Source organism: Molothrus ater, chromosome 23, assembly GCF_012460135.2.
Source record: "Molothrus ater isolate BHLD 08-10-18 breed brown headed cowbird chromosome 23, BPBGC_Mater_1.1, whole genome shotgun sequence".
Classification (NCBI taxonomy): Eukaryota; Metazoa; Chordata; class Aves; order Passeriformes; family Icteridae; genus Molothrus; species Molothrus ater.
Genome location: NC_050500.2, coordinates 7,088,432 through 7,105,617, shown reverse-complemented (window position 1 = coordinate 7,105,617; position 17,186 = coordinate 7,088,432). Strand labels below are relative to the sequence as shown.

Here is a 17,186-nt window from a genome sequence, read left to right as displayed (position 1 = left end):
GGCTCTCGTCCCCCACCGCTGACTCAAAGTGTCCGGAGCTGTCTGGGTGACCATCACCATCATCATCACCTAGTGGAGCCATTTGTTTTGTCAGGGAGGTAACCATGACAATCCCCTCGAACACCCTGGCGGTTCCCTCTCCCCTCGCTCCCCTCCTGAGCCCGGGGGCTGCGGGGGAGAGAACGGGCGAGGGGCGAAGCCCATCCGGGCAGAGGAGATGCCCCTGAGCTGGGCAGGCTGGTGGAAAAAAAGAGGCTGAAACTCCCCTCACCCATCCCCGTGATTTATCTCCCCGGGATTTTCCGCAGCAGCTGCCGGGAGGGGAAGAACCCACCGCATTCACCTTTGTCATCCCCTTTCTCTTTCAAAGGCAGGAAAGCACCCTAGAGCCCCCCAAAATCAGGATGCATCCCTGCTCACTGGCCTCCTGTGCAGCCCTAGGCTGGATCTCTCTTCCAGCCTTGCTATTGCCCCCATTCCCATCTCAGCTCCTGCACCCTCTCCTCCCCAGGAACATCCAAGCCCCTCAGCCACAGCCCCCACCCATGGGGGTCTAGAAGGACCCTTCCCACTGGAGCAATGCTGTCACTGAGGCATGAGCCTGGTGGGATACAGTCCCTGCCCTGAGCAACTTACACTTAAACCCAAGAAAAACAACTTGTAGAAAGGGGAAACTGAGGCAGCTGGGGGGACACAGACTTGGACAGTGTCCCAAAGCAGAACTGGACACCGAGCCTGGGTCACAGCACACCGAGGGTAAAGCTCCTCTTTCTCCCCCTGGCCTCCAAGGACACATCCACACTGCAGGATTGGGATGACCAGACATGTGGCACCCCTAATGACCTATCCTCTCCCCCAAGAACAATGTGTTTTAGAGGAAACAGCAAGAAACTCCACAAACAAATGCCTGATCAAGAATTTTTTCCTAAGCCCAGCTCCCGGGGCTGACTTCAGCCCTGACCCTCCAGAATTTATGGTTCTTGCCAGACAAATAAGTCAGCCATGGAAAAACACAGGTCCCGTGTTCCCAGTGCCTGTAAATGTTTGTTTACCACAGCTTGTGGCTTCTGGGAAGAAAATAACATATGCCAGGAGAAATCCTGGGATTCAAACCAACAAATGTGGTAGCAGCAGGGTATTTGTTTAGAAGATAAAGCAACATCTGATATGGTGGATGAGGCAAGTGTGAGACCTCAGGAAGACACATACAGAGTTGTTTGGGGGGAATTAATATTTAGTGCTGATGCTGAAGCTGCATCACCACAGTGATCAAAAGTGCTGCCCAGAACAGCTCACAGGGGCCTCCAGCAGGTGTTTGTTACCCCTCATCTTCTCCAGGCTGGCTTTGCCCAGGACACCCCAGCATGGATGAGGGCCAGCCCCTCCCAGGGAGCAGCAGGGGGAATGGGATGGGTATAAATGAGGCAAAACTGGGGAGGGGACAAGCTAGAAGTAGCATTTGAAGTCACCTAAGTGCCATCTCAAAGCTTGTGGCTTTACCCACCTGGGGCCAGGCAACAGCAGCACCTCCAACCACCACAGAGGAAGATTTCCAGTCCTGGTTCATGCCTGGGTGGATTCTGGGACTGGCCAAGCACAGGACAGGCTTTCCAGGCTCATTACCCAGCTCACCCAAGCTGTGCAAGTGTGGTGCTCTTGTGCTGGGAGATTCAGATGGGCTCAAAACTTACAAATAAAACCCAGAAAAAACCAATACTAAACCAAATCTCCTGCTGGATGGACAGCAACGAGCACTTCCCATGATCTCCATGTGTGTTCTGTATGTAAATGCCATTTTCCTCAGCCTGGAATGCTCTGAAGAAAGAAATAATCACTCTGTTGGGAGACTGTGATGATTAAAAAGTGATGGTACAGGGCTGGGCAGGGACTGCCTCCTCCTTCTCCTCCTTTCCTCTTCCTTCTTCCTCTTCCTCCTCCTTGCAGCAGGTCTGTGTGTGGGCAAGGAAGATTCTGACCTGTTTGGGGTGTAAGGACCAGAGGTAATTTCAATGAAATTCCACTGTCCAACCTCCACCATTGTGAGCTCTCTCATTCCAGCACAGCCAAAGTCTGCTGGTTTAAATAAATAAGCGTTTATTTAAACGAATCTGAATATTTATCTCATGTTTAAATGAATAAATATGTAATTGTATGACAGCAGAGTCTCCAGCAAATTCAAGGACCCTGCATGGAACCCACAGGAAACCCACACCTCCAGGAGCCTGTCCCTGCTCCAGAGACTGAGGAGAAAAGTCCTTCCTCATGGACAGAACAGAGAAACACCCAGCACAGTCACACCTCACTGACAGGCTGCACAGCCCTGAAAATCCCAAGGAATGATTGCAGCCAAGGTCAAGGAGCAGAAAGGAGGTGTTGGAAGGATCTGCCCCCAGCCAATGTTGTCTGATGACAGTTGTCTTCTTCTCAGTACCTCTGTTTTCCCCTCTCTAAAATGGGACTAATCCTGATTAAATGTATTTATGGGAGGTGTGTCTGCAAGAAAACATTAAACTGGAAGCATGAGCCTGTCAGCCTCTGGGATTTCCCACATTCATCTTTATTTTTACCCTAATTAACTAATTAACATCTCAGACTTGCCTTTGGCTGCCTGCTCTGTTGCCATTGAAAATCTCCTTGCGTTCAGCTCCAGTGTTCAGCATCCTCCTGTTGCCATGGAAAAAAACGCCATGATGTCACCTCCACAAATACAGCTCCAAATACAGACCCCAAAGTTCACGTGTGGGGCTGGGGAGGGATCCCCACAGACTGAGGGACATGGGGCTATCACCTCCATGCAGGAAACTGAATTAGATGGAAAAATATCAGATGATAATATTTGATAATAACAGGGTTTAGTTTAAGGAAAAAACCAACCATGGTTGGTATGAAGAGAGCAACAGTGAAGGGTCCAGCCCCACCTGGGATAAGATTTCTCAGCACAGAAAGAAATAACAGCTCAGTTGGAAGTTTCAGGCTGTGGGAACAAATGAACTGTCTCCATTAAAGGGAATGGGGAATACTGAGACAGGGAAATAATCCTTGGTTTGGGAACTTGTGGCTGATGCCTGCAGGCTTGGCCATTTTACTAGTTCTACTGCATGGAATAAAAACACAAATTCAGACCATCCTTGAGAGCTGCTCTGTCAAACAAGGCTCAAGGAAGGGAATAGCAGCCCAGCAAGGAAATCCCACAGGCTCTTCCCACACTTCTTTCATTTCTACTTTCCCTTTTACTCCTCTTTATTCCAGGACCTTTAAAGAACAGGTTTGATACCAAGTCTAAGCTGGCTCCTGCCCTACAGCACGAGCCAGGACGGAAATTACTCTTGCAGCTCCTGTCACTTCTAGACCTCCATGACTCATTCTCCTACCTTGTTTTCACCTCCACCCCTGTTCCACAGACGGAGCTGCAGTTCCCTCACAAATGTCACAGTGTCTGCGTGATTCTCCCCCAGCCCTGGCTCCCAAACGGACTCCATTCCATGGGAAACAGAAGCTGCAGCCTCACACCAGATGGCACAGCAGGGCCTGATCCCCAGCCCCAAACCAGACATGGGGCACAGCCCCAGTCCCACCCCACATGGAGGGCCTGACCCCCAGGGATGGCCACATCACACAGGGGACTGAGCCCCACATCATGTGAGACACAGGCTGACCCCCAGATCATAGCGGGGTCCTGATCTCAGCCCCACAGCATTCAGGGCACCAGGCCCCTGACCTGACCACAGTGCCCCTCAACATACAGGGGACCTGAACACCCAGCCCCACACTGCACAGGGCTCACAGCCCCACAGGGCACCCAGCCCCACACTGCACAGGGCTCACAGCCCCACAGGGCACCCAGCCCCACTGCAGGGCTCACAGCCCCACAGGCCACACAGGCTCACAGCCCCACACTGCACAGGGCTCACAGCCCCACAGAGACCATAGCCCCAATCTGCACAGGGCTCACAGCTCCACAGAGCTCACAGGGCTCACAGCCCCACAAGGCTCACAGCTCCACAAAGCACAGGGCCCACAGCCTCATCCCACACAGAGCTCACAGCCCCACAGGGCTCACAGCCCACAAGGTCACAGCCCCACAAGGTTACAGCCCCACAGTGTCACAACCTCAGTCCACGCAGGGCTCACAGCCTCACCCCACAGAGCTCACAGTCCCACTACTGCACACAGGGTACACAGAGCTCACAGCCCCACAGGGTCACAGCCTCACAGCCCCAGAGGGCTCCCAGCCTCACCCCACAGAGCCCACAGCCCCACAGGGCTCCCAGCCCCACAGGGTCACAGCCTCACCCCACAGAGCTCACAGCCCCACAGGGCTCCCAGCCTCGCCCCACAGGGCCACAGCCCCACAGGGTCACAGCCTCACCCCACCCCGTGTCACCTGTCCCCAGCTCAGACACCCCGCTGTCACTCCTCACGCCCCGTCCCCTCTCCCGCCGCCCCCGGAACGCGCTGTCCCCGGAACGCCGGTGCGCGGCCGCGGTTCGCGGGTCCGGGCGGTGCCGGGGCGGTGCCGCGGGCGCGCAGGCGCCGCTCCCGCCCGGCGCCATCGCGGCTGTTGCGGCCACCCCGGGCCGGCCATGGCCACCGACTCGTGGGCCCTGGCCGTGGACGAGCAGGAGGCGGCGGCCGAGTCGGTGAGTGCGCGCCGGGGCCCGCGGGGGCTCGGGATGGCCCGGCCCGACCCGGCCCGGTCCAGCGGCGCGGGGTCCCCCGGGCCGCGCGGCCCCCGCCGCCTCCTCACAGAAAACAGCGATGGCAGAAACCCTTTTCGCCCCATTTTCTGCCGTGGCGGCAGGGAGGGCCCGGGGTATCCGATTGTCCCTGGGCTTGGGCTCTTTCTTTATAAGCAAAACCCCAAATTTTTATTTATTTATATATTTATTTATTTATTTACTTACTTACCATTATTTTTAAAATTTCTTCGCCTTCATTCATTTTTTTTGCGTATCCAAAGGGCAGAGACATCCTTGCGATCCCCCTCACCCTCCATCCAGACACTGCACCGCTTCAGGCACTCACCCAGCCTCAGCTCTGTCTTCCAGCATCCAAAAAAATTCCTCTTTCTCTCATATTTTTTTAATGAAAAGATGTAACTTTGTACCTCAGAAAAATCGTTTTCTGTTTTTTCTGTGCTTGGGCACCAAACACTAACTGAGGATGTGGGGAAGATCCTCAGGGCTGCTCTCCCTGCACATTTCAGGTGGTGAAACAAATTCATCCTGGGGCAGCTTGTGCCAGCCAGGACAGGGCACAGATCCTATTTCCATCCTGGAATGCTGATTTTCTCCCATTTTGCATCAGCAGAGCTATTGGGGAGTGGAGGCTACAGGACAGAAAACCCCTTCCCTGTGTTGTCATTACAATTTAAAAAACTTGTATTTCTGTTAAAACTCCTGCTTAGAAATAGTTATATTAAAACTCTTGAAATCAGGTTCCTCTTGTGTCTTCATCCCTTCCAGTTGAGCAGGGTTTGTGCGATACTTGACAAATCCAAAGCTCAGGTTTTCCTGTCTGGAATTAGAATGTAGGGAGCTATATTTGAATTTCTCTGATTTAGTGTTTTTCCTCATTTCTAGTTGAGCACTTTACACCTGAAGGATGAAAAAACCAAACCAGATGCCAATGGTGAGTTCCAGCTGCTCAGATGGGCTTGGAAAGGTGGGAATGTTTCCCTGTGGGGGTTCAGAGCACTGCTGCCAAAGTAAATTCCTGGTAAATCGTGAGATTCCAGGAGAGCTGAGATTAAACAGCAGCACAGACTAAATATTTTGGTGTCTCAGGGAGCTGTGTGAGCAAAATCCGTTGGTGTGATTGCTAAACTGCACTTGGAGCTGGTGCTTGGGTTTCCTCTGCACAGCAGTGGAGCAGGGCAGTTCTCCTTAGGAAAATGAGCTGTTTGTAGATTTTCAGGATGTTCCAAACAGCTCCTCAGGAAAATGAGCTGTTTGTAGCTTTTCCCAGGATGTTCCAAAGCTCTGGGGGTGTGGGCTGCCCCCGAGGCCTGAGCTCACCTGTGCCCCCAACCTGTTCCCATCCAGGTGCCGTTGTCAAGGCAGATGACAATGTGGAGAAGACAGAGGATGAGGAGAAGGGTAAGTACCTTCCCGAAAAAAGCTTTGGCAAGGAAATTAATTTAATTTAATTATAATTTTATTGATTTAATATATACTTAAAGTAAGTCTGCCTTATGTCTCAGGACCGCTGATCTTGTATCCTGCCCCAAGGACTTAATTGTAAGACATGTCCTACCTCCATAACACTTTTAAAGGCATTGTGTCCTGTAATAACTTGGGAGACTCCTGGATTAGAGTGGAGAGAAATAAGGGGATAGCAGTGTCCTCAAGGCAGGACTGGATACAGGAGCAGTTGGATAACCTGGAGCTGGGATTGCTGTAGCAACCAACAAGTTGCCTTTATGCAGTGGCTGCTGAGAGGTGGGTAAAGGCTCACATTCTTTCAGAAGGTGTTTTAGGAAACAGAATTAGTAGCAAAACCCCAAAGTGCAGCAGTTTAACCTCATTTGGATCTCTCGTATCCTCAACCCTTGTGATTCAGCTCTGAAATCTTTTAAAGTACTGTTTATCCTCAAACCTTCCTTAAAAATAAAACCTTGGGAGGTGTCTGCCCACATGTCAGAGTGAGGGTTGAGGAGGCCTTATCCTGTCCCAGGTAGATGCTAAGCTAAAAGAATCTTAATAAGCAGAGATCTGGATGTGTTAAAGTCCCCCTTAGAACAGTGCTCGTTTGATTTGTCTTCCTGGGTGTTAAATGGGGGAATCTCTGGGATCTCTCAATGTCTCATCCAGGAGATTTGGGCTCTTCAAGCCATTACACTCTAATGAAGAATTTCAGTATTTGGAGGGATTTTGTCCCTTTTAAGTGTCTCAGGAGTTCAGTGGGAGCGAGACCTGGAACAGGCTGTGACTGTTGGATTCATGTTTTCCACCTCCTTTCCCAGAGGACAGAGCTGCCCAGTCCTTACTGAACAAGCTGATCCGCAGTAACCTGGTTGACACCACAAATCAGGTGGAGGTGCTGCAGAGGGACCCCACATCACCCCTCTACTCTGTGAAGTCTTTCGAGGAGCTGCGCCTGTAAGTGCCTGCTGGGAGGAGCCAGAGCCTTCTCTTCATGGAGCTGTCAAATCCTGGGATCAGATCTATTAAATAGCCTCCCTTATAACTGGATTTTTCAGTTTGTCATGGGGAGCCTTATTTTTAACCTCTGAGAGAGAGAAGTTTTGCTGTAACTGGCAGAACAGATATGAGTTTGGAGCCCATCAGGTAGTTGGAACCTCTCCCTCATGTCCTGAAAAATTCTTTGGTGGCATAGGAGATACCACCTAAAAGTACAAGGGTTTGTGTATCAGGTTACTGCCAACCTGTCATTAATAAGTGACCGTATCATTTGTATTATTTAAGTGCAAGGAGAGTTGGTTTATCTGGGTGCCTGGTAGGGGTTTCCATCTGAAACAACAGCAGTGAACAGCACAAAGGGAACAGCTTATCTTTTCCAGCAACACTGGATTTATGTACTGGAGACATCAGTATTTTCTGACTTCCTTCCCTTTGACAGCCTCTACCAGTGCAGCTTTCAAGGGATGATAACTGTGTTTAAGGCATGGTTGATGGATATATGTATTAATATCCTGAAGGGTACATTCTGTTGGAATTGTTGTGTTTGTATTGATCTCAGGTTTGTTGCTCTACAAGCTCTGCAGCAAAATGGAGCTAAAGAGCCTTCTCCCCATGAAATGCCAGGATGTTTTGCTTTGTTAGTGTTTGTGGTTGAGTGTCTGCAAAAAGAAGCTGAGGTCCTGCAGTGCCTGTTAGACTAATTCATTCCTGTGTTTCAAAAGGCAAACAATCCCAGGGAGTTAATGACAGGGACAGCCAGCCTAATTGAGTCTTCATTTTGTTATGACTCGGGGTATCCTTGGCAACTGGTGCAGAGTTGGGCTTTGTCTGTCCTTGCTTGGAGCAGCACAAGGTTACGTTTTCAAAGAGCTTTTGTTCCAGCCATCGTTGGAAAGCAATACAGGATTTTTGCAAAATTATATTGTGCTGAATGGGAAGTTACTGCAGTGGGAAATGTGGGCAGGAGACCTGTAACCTGCTTGGAAAGGAGAGCTCTTCTGAGAGCACTCACAGCATCCAGGGAGCACCTGGGGGTCATCAGCTGAGAATTTCCAGCACCATAACCCGGATTTAGGTTGTTCTGGGGTCTCCTTGTCTACACAAGTGTCTGCTGAGAGCAGAAAACTCCCTGGAGAGAAAGCAGCAGATGAGAGTTTGCTAGCCAGCAGTGTCACCACACAGTTCTGGGTGTGAGGGCTGGCTTGCAGCCACAGATCACAAGGTGTAGTCACAGCAAACTGAGCTAATTATCAGTCATTTACCTGAGCCAGCATCACTCAGCTGTAGTACAGAATCCACACAACCTGCTGAAGTCCTTGCAAGGATCTCATGATCCTTCATCCTGTTCCTCACGCTTTGTCCCACGTTTGAGTCATCGAGGAGTGATAATTTTGGCACCAAGATTAGGCATGGCTGAGGAAATGGGACTGGCCTGAAGGACAGGATTAACACTTTCTGCTCTGTGATTCCTGGATTGTCTGAAAAGCTGCTTTGGAACAAACAGTGCTGGCTTTAGACACAGGCTTTGCCCTCGAGCTGGGACAGGCAGGCTGACTTATTAAATCCAGGGGTTTTTGCAAAGCTCCCTGTCTAGACTTCCTGTTGTCACTTATTCCAGGTTCCAGATGCTGACCACAGTTGTTTCAGGGGTGGGGTTGTAGCAGAGACAGCTCTAGGATGTCTTCTTGAGGGTTTTTCTCACCTTTTTGTACGCAAGTGAAAACTAGATGAATTTAAATAGGTCGTGATATGAAAATTTCTCTTTTCAGGAAACCACAGCTCCTGCAGGGAGTCTATGCCATGGGCTTCAACAGACCATCTAAGATCCAAGAGAATGCCCTGCCCATGATGCTTGCTGAACCGTATGTACACATTCTTCCTACTCTCTACCAGAATAGAAGGATTTGAAAGGTTCAGTGTGCTGCTCCTGAATTTTGGGTGGGAGGAGGGTGATGGAGAAACTCCCAGGGGATGGAGAAATGTCACAGTGTTTCTGTGGTTATTAACTATGTGACAGCAGCCCTGGATTTTTCCTTTTCCCAGGGCTTGTACTGAGCATGCAGTGCTGTGGGGTTTGGGACGTTGTTGCCAATTTCCTCATTAGTTTGGGAAGAAATAATACAAAATGGCTCAGAAATCCTGGGTGGGTAGGAGTAGCTGAGGTGCTGATTTTCCTCTCCGCAACCCTGAGCTGGAACATGTGAGGTACTGAGACACTGGGGAGGAAGTGTGAAATGGGAAATGACTGAGAGATAACCACAGCTCGCCTTCCAAATCTCCATAACTGAGAAACACAGGAGGAGAGTGTTGGGCAGGAAGAAATTCCTGCCCCTTGGAGCGTAGCTGGTCAGGTTGGCCATGCCTGCAGAGCAGGGGTGAATGTGACAGGATTCAGGTGCCCCCGTGGTGCTTCACCCTCTGAGCTGTGCCTGCTGTGCCCCCAGCCCGCAGAACCTCATCGCGCAGTCGCAGTCCGGGACCGGCAAGACAGCTGCCTTCGTGCTGGCCATGCTCAGCAGGGTCGAGCCTGGGAACAAGTATCCACAGGTAAACTCTGGCATGGGGCTGTGCCGGGGCGTGCCTCACCCTGGCCGTGCAGTGCCATCTAGTGAGGAACCTGAGCTGCTGGAGGCCTTCAGATGTAAATCCATGGCTTGATGGAGCCGTGGTGTTATTTCTTTAAACTGCTTAGAGAGGATGGAGGTTTGGGGATTTACCAAAATGCCTTCAGTGCAAAAGATGTGGATTTTGCTCAAAGCTTGTTCCTGTCAGTCCTTTCTGTGCATCACACAGGATGCTATTGCTCTGCGAGTCTGTGAAGGGTGAGATAATACAGATGTTATAATTCACACTATCACAATCAGAAGCTATTTCTTAATTACAATACATTATAAGCATTTCTTAGCTTATCAGCTTTTATCACACCATACTACTAATACCTTAAAACTAATCATCTAAAATTACCCCCATAAGTCTTACTACAATATATCTTTCATAGTTCTATTTCTCCAAAATATTTACTCTTATTTATAAAGTCATTTTTAAAAACTTGTTTCTCATTCCATTTCTCTCTCAACAATGTTTATCCTATTTTATAAAATTTTTAAGCAATATATGTTTACATACAAATGTATACTATGTGAACCTTCTATCAAACTTTGAGAATTTTCTACAAATCCATTTCCCACATGTCAGGAATTAAATTTTTCTGCGAGGACTTAAATCAGAGAAATAGTGCAGGCTGAAGGAGGTTGGTTAAGTGGCTTTGGGGTGGAAGAGAAGGTAACTGTGACAACAGAGCAGACAATGCCTGGAGAGGGACTTTTTAAATCAGATTTCCTCATGAGATGATTGAGAAACTGTTCAGCCACTTGCATATTTGTCTTGAAGAAAACTTCAACAAGGATTTTAAAAAGCAAGTGTGATAGTGTTGCCCTGGATGTTGATCACCTCACTCATTATCCTTCTGTTCCTCCAGTGTTTGTGCCTTTCCCCAACATACGAGCTGGCACTTCAAACAGGAAAAGTGATTGAACAGATGGGAAACTTCTACCCGGAGCTGAAACTTGCGTATGCTGTCCGAGGCAACAAACGTGAGTAAGGGGAAACACCACAAACAGGACTGAGGGAATGATGCTCCTCAGGTGCACCAGAGCAGTCAGGTGGTGAAATGGCTCGGTCAGAGAGGGCCGAAACATTTCCCTGTCTGCAGAGCCCCCCTAGAGCAGCCCTTCCTTCTGTCTCGGCAGTGGAGAGAGGGCAGAAGATCTCGGAGCAGATCGTAATCGGTACGCCCGGCACCGTGCTGGACTGGTGTTCCAAACTGAAGTTCATCGATCCCAAGAAGATCAAAGTGTTTGTGTTGGATGAGGCAGATGTGATGATCGCCACCCAGGGCCACCAGGACCAGAGCATCCGCATTCAGAGGTACGGAGGGACACACGGACAGTGGGGCTGCAGTCGGGATTGGCGTCCTCACCAGTGAAACAACAAGACTGAAATGACAGATTAGCTCTAGTCCAGGGGGTTCTTAGAGGCACAATGTCAGGGGATGACAAGCAGTTTCATTTCATAGAATAACACAGAATCACAAGATTTGAAGAGACCTTCAAGATCATCCAGTCCAACCTAGCCCCAACACCTCAACTAAACCCTGGCACCCAGTGCCACATCCAGGCTTTGTCAAACACACCCAGGGATGCGGACTCCACCACCTCCCCAGGTGGCCATTCCAGAACTTTATCACCCTTTCCGTAAAAGGACTTTTTCCTAATATCCAACCTGTATTTCCCTTGGTGCAGCTTAGGGCTGTGTCCTCTGGTTGTGTCAGTGCTGCCTGGAGAAAGAGCCCAGCCCCAGCTGAGCACAGGCACCTTTCAGGAGCTGTGCAGAGTGATGAGGGCAGCCCTGAGTCTCCTTTTCTCAGGCTGAGCACCCCCAGCTCCCTCAGTCATTCCTCACAGGGCTTGTGTTCCCAGCCCCTCTCCAGCCTCGTTTCCCTCCTTTGGATGCACTCAGGCATCTCGATGTTCTTCCCAAACTGAGGGCCCAGAACTGCACACAGTGCTCAAGGTGCAGCCTCACCAAGGATATGGGGCTGCGCAGAGGTGCAGCCCTGTGCCAAATACAGGGACAGAATGAGCTCCCTGCTCCTGCTGGCCACACCATTCCTGATGCAGGCCAGCATGCCATTGGCCTTCTTGGCCACCTTACAGAATAAAAATCCTGTCCCTGGAGCAGGGTTTATTCCTCTTTAAGAAGATAAGTCTGGATGCTTGTGATCCATGAGGGAGTGATCATGGGTGGGGAAGATTGGTTTTAGTCTTTCCAGCCAATGAAATAACTGGTTCCAGGGCTATGGTTTTCCTTTGCCTGTAGCATGAATTCCACAGGATATCAGGAGGTGACAGTATCGTGTGGGAACCTTCCCTATTTCTCTCTCTCTTTCAGAATGCTCCCCAGGGACTGCCAGATGCTCCTGTTTTCAGCCACTTTTGAGGATTCTGTGTGGAAGTTTGCTCAAAAAGTTGTTCCTGACCCAAACATTATCAAACTGAAGCGTGAGGAGGAGACCCTGGACACCATCAAGCAGTATTATGTCCTGTGCAATAACAGAGATGAGAAGTTCCGGGCTCTCTGTAACATCTACGGGGCCATCACCATCGCCCAGGCCATGATCTTCTGCCATGTGAGTGCTTCCAAGGAATGTTAGTCCTAGTGACCCCTCAGAGTCTGCAAGTGCTAAAACCAAGCCAGACACGGTTTCTAGAAAGGAACTGAGAACAAAATTGCCCTTTTTGGCTTCTCTGGCTCCATCTTTAAGGGAAATCCCAAAAGCCACGTTAGTGCTGGCTGGTTTGATTCCCTGGGTTTGTCCATCCAGGAGACAACATTGGACTTTTTTATTCCTGATTGGTCACTGTTATCCCTGAAGTCCTCGGAAGCAAAGATCAGAGTAGTGCACATTATTCCAAAACTCTGAACTGAAAAGGAAAAAAAAGTGGGGTTGGAAAATGGATGAAAATAGGCCATAATGAGGGATTGGGAAGTCTTTTGCTTCTCTAGCTGATACAGAGCTGTTCCTGGGACTTCATTTCCCTCAGGTAATTGAGGATACACCTCTGGGATCTCACTGTGAATCATACTGAGACTTGGTTTTCTTTTTCTGGAAGCTGCCATAATAATTTTTAGGGAAAAATCAATACTGACAGCACCAAACAGCCAGGCAAAGTGAGCTCAGACAGGATGAAAGTGTTTGGAATCTGCTGCAGCAGTGTGCTTTTAGGCTGTCTCAAGACATAATTGGAGCTCAAAAAACTGTTTAATTCAAGGCTGTGCAGAGCTCTGTGGGATTTCACAACTACATTCAGGTCTGACCCTGCCATTTTCCAAGCTGAGTAGTTGTGGTTTTGTGACAAGTTTCATGAGTTTTCAGTGTACACATGTAGTGTCAGTCTCCAGCAGAGTGAAATCCAAGGAACAGAGCACAAAGAAAAGGTGTCTTATTAATCAGGGGCTCCTGTGGTGGCTGAGGTGTATTGTCCTCCTTCTTACACAGTTTGTAAGTGAGACAAAAACAGAGCAGCCACAGAGCTTTCAGTGGGCCCCCAGAGAGGTTCATTGTCACTTTTCCAGCAGTAGAACCCCATCTGCTGTGTGTTGCAGACCCGGAAGACGGCGGGGTGGCTGGCGGCCGAGCTGTCCAGGGAGGGCCATCAGGTGGCCTTGCTCAGCGGGGAGATGATGGTGGAGCAGAGAGCGGCCGTCATCGAGCGCTTCCGGGAGGGCAAGGAGAAGGTGCTGGTGACCACAAACGTCTGTGCCAGAGGTAGGATATGGAGGAGTGGGGCCAGGTGATGCTCTAGGGTTTGAGCTTTTATATTTTTCATGTATTTGTGATCCTGCAGTTCTTTAGTGTGTAACTCCAAACCCCACACGCAGTGCCAGCTGCTGTTCTCCCGTTTGGGGCAGACACAACAATTCCTCTCCAGGCCTGGCAGTCAAGGACACCTCACTGCCTCAGGCTCCAAGAAATTAAACAAAAGGGAGCTGGGGGGAGCAAACTTGGGGTAAATGACTTCATTACCTGAAGCTGTAATTGGAGGATTAACCCCCAATATGCAAATGAACCAAATTTATAAAAGTGAAAAGTGAAAACCTGTGGTCCATTTTTGAGTGTGGCCTCTGGGGAGCTTTGTCTGCCTGAGATGTACCTGAAGGCACTTCAATAAATACACCCACTTTTTATTCCCTTTATTTTGTCTGGCCTCTGTTTTTAGGTGGCCTGGAAAGGCATCCCAGGGAGAGCTGCAAGCAGCACTTCCTAAGATAACACATACCCCTGGCCAGCTCACAGGAAGAATTCACATCCTCAGGTGTTCCAGTTGGGAGAAATTGGTGTTCTTACACTGTGTGCCTGTGGGCAAACACAGGATTGCTTGTTGGCTTCCTGCTGCTTGAGATGGAAAAGTCCATCCTGTGAGAGTCTGGCACCAAGCCTGCCTTGTGCTGCTGACATTCAGAGTTTGCAGTGAACATGTGCCCAAGTACGGAAAAATGAAAACCAGTGAAATCCAGTTCACTTTCCCAGTAGGAATTTGTGGTGTAATTTGACATCCTAGAACAGTTAAGACAGGATAATACTTGAAAAAAAAACAAGTGGTCTTTAGAGCTTTGCAGGGAAGGGGAAAGTTTCTGACATACTTGAGTGCTGGTAGAATTTCCAGAATATTTAAGTGCCTTTGGCTGTTTCAGTGGGACTCTCTTCCCTAAAGCTCAATAGTTTTTATTTCCACCCCATGAGGATACTGTGGAAAAGCTCCATTTCAGAGTGTGAGGAGGCTGTTCCTGCTGCAAAAAGATTTAAGTGAAGTTGTGTAACCCGATGCTCTCTTTTTGCCAGGGATTGATGTCGAGCAGGTGTCTGTTGTTATCAATTTTGACCTGCCTGTGGATAAGGATGGCAATCCAGACAACGAGACCTACCTGCACCGCATCGGCCGCACCGGCCGCTTCGGCAAGCGAGGGCTGGCCATTAACATGGTGGACAGCAAGCACAGCATGAACATCCTCAACAGAATCCAGGAACATTTCAGTACGTACCCTCAGGCTTTCTCCTTTCTCTGAGCTGTTGAATCATTGCAGAATTTGATTTGTTGGATGCTGAGCAGGTCTCAGGGTGTTTGTTGAGCCTTAAATGGGTGGCAGAGGAGCACAGCAGGAGTGTTTGGTGTAGCATCACTTGGGATTGTGACCTGCTGCCTGGGACAGGAGCAGAATAAATCAGGCTGTGTTTGCTGTCTGCCTGGATAGTCCTTGAAGTGGATGTTCTGGAGTACCCAGATGGGCCTTTGATAAAAGGGAACAGTTTTAATTTGTCTTTTTAAAACCTGACTGAACATTCCCTGATAAACCAGAACTCGGGTCCAGCTGAGGAGAACAGCGTTCCCTTCTCTGCTCAGTGTTAAGAAATCTGACTTATTTCTCTTCTTTCCCAGACAAAAAGATAAACAAATTGGATACTGATGACTTGGATGAAATTGAGAAGATAAATAACTGAAATAGCTGCTGGAACTGGTGTGTGCCCTGCTGTGGAAGCTCTCCCACTACAATTGGATCAGCGTTTGGATTGGCACAGCCTCTCGGCTCGTCCCGAAAAGGACTCTTCAAGATATGAGTACACAAAAATTACCTCATGTTCAAAATTGCAGTTGGACTTCAAATTGTGCAACTATGCGGAGGAAGAGGAAATGTTTACAGAAGCTTTTAACATTTCTTAGTTTAGCCTTAAAATGGGATGATCTTTGGAATTCTGAGAAATACACTTGCCAAAAGAGAGGCAATAGGGAATACCTAAAATTTTAAAAGGAAAAAAAAAATTATTATCTTTAATTGGAATAATGTACAGCATTAACCTGATCAGTTTAAATCCAACAGCTGAATATATAACGGACATAAGGAAAGGAAAAAAAATTAAAAAAAAAACCAAACTAAAAACCCCAAACAAGGCAGCTGGTTTTTGGCTAAATACTTAACTTGTACAAACTAGGATGTCATTCTCTTTGGCGCTCCCCTGAGCTCTTTAAGACTCATTTCTGGCTTTCTGATGGATTTGCCCTGCTTTTCCTTCCATAAATTGTCCTGAGGATGTCTCCAGTAGCTCCTACTTGCAAACACAGGTGCCGTGTGGCTTTGCTGGGCAGTGTTTTCTTTTCCTTTGTCCTGGATTTGTTGGGATGGCCTCTCTGTGTAATGTGGGTGGTGGTGACACTACAGAAGTTCATCCCAAGTGTTTAACCTGGCTATGGTGTGGTTGGGTGGGGTGGGAGGGGCAGTATGAAGGGAACTGTACTAATGGATTGCCTGATTAAATTCACCTCTGTGAATGAAATTCACCATGTGATTAAATGCACCATGCTCTGAAGCTCAGCATGGGTAATGTACAGAGCTGTTGGGCTTCACCCATCAGATACAGGATTGAAAGAACAAACAAATCATGATAGCCTGGACTGACCAGAAAAATGTACCCTTAGTACACCAAATTTACCTGTTGCAGTACATTTCAGTACCAGAGTTTTGAGTCAAATTGCTCAGCCAAATTGCAGGTGGGAAGTGCTCCATAGTGCAAAATAGGTTGTTGGTCCCTGCCCCAGGGTGTTCCATGGAGAAGGAAGGATTCACAGCTCCTGGAGAAGGAAGGATGATGCCTCCTGTGTGTTGGGACCACTCTTGTGCACACAGCTGGACACTGTGGGCTGTCCCCCAGCCCAGTCTCCAGGAGAAGGAGGCTCCTGAACCAGAACTTAGGGTGCACAGCTCTTTGTTGGGGGGAAATGGGACATGCATGAGCAGCCATGGGCCTGCTACTCAGCGTGGGAATCATGTCAAAACAAATGTATAAATTGTAAATTTAAACTGAATTGTTTTCTTTGCAATTTTGGCCATCATATTCTGTTCAAAGACAGGAATATGGATCCTTTTACCAAGTAAAAAAAGGCTCATTTAAAATGTACCTAAAATTTTAGGAAATTGTGCACCCTTTTATCAATTTGTATAAAGGCTTTAGTGAAGAAAAAAAAAACAGCTTAAAATTAAACTTTTTGTATTCTGGGGTGTATCTATTTTTATTCTGTTGGAATCCTATTTAAAGTGGCAGGTGAGTGAGTGCTTGCGTGTGGAGTGGAAGACTTGATTTAATCACCTACTTTCCTAGTACAGTTGAATGACCTGGTGACAGCAGAGTATTGGGTTGAATTGTCATGGAAGCTGCTGCTGGTCCTGTGTGCTGTTTCTAATGTACTTTTAATTGGAATTAAAGAACACATACTGAACAATCCCTTTGCTGACTTCTTGCTTGAATACTTTGTTGGTGTTTAAAAGCCTCAGTAAGGACATTCTCAGTCAAAAGTCCTGCTAAGTTTTATATTTGTGACAGAATTAATTTTAATGCTGAAATTCGTAAAAGATTCCCACTAAGAAGTTTGTTAAATGATGCCACACAATAAATGAGGTCAGATAAATATTGTTCTTCCCCCCCTGCTTCTT

At 48.3% G+C, this 17,186-nt stretch overlaps 1 protein-coding gene across 1 annotated transcript; it reads left to right on the top strand.

The window, feature by feature from the left end:
• Positions 1 to 4,527: 4,527 nt before the first annotated feature.
• On the top strand, positions 4,528 to 16,977 carry LOC118694885 (ATP-dependent RNA helicase DDX19B). The gene is made up of 12 exons (XM_036396193.2): positions 4,528 to 4,640; positions 5,583 to 5,631; positions 6,045 to 6,098; positions 6,965 to 7,100; positions 8,912 to 9,004; positions 9,587 to 9,689; positions 10,621 to 10,735; positions 10,892 to 11,069; positions 12,093 to 12,330; positions 13,308 to 13,470; positions 14,545 to 14,736; positions 15,140 to 16,977. The coding sequence occupies exons 1-12, from the start codon at positions 4,584 to 4,586 to the stop codon at positions 15,199 to 15,201; spliced, it is 1,440 nt and encodes a 479-aa protein (XP_036252086.1). The 5' UTR covers positions 4,528 to 4,583; the 3' UTR covers positions 15,202 to 16,977.
• Positions 16,978 to 17,186: the final 209 nt, after the last annotated feature.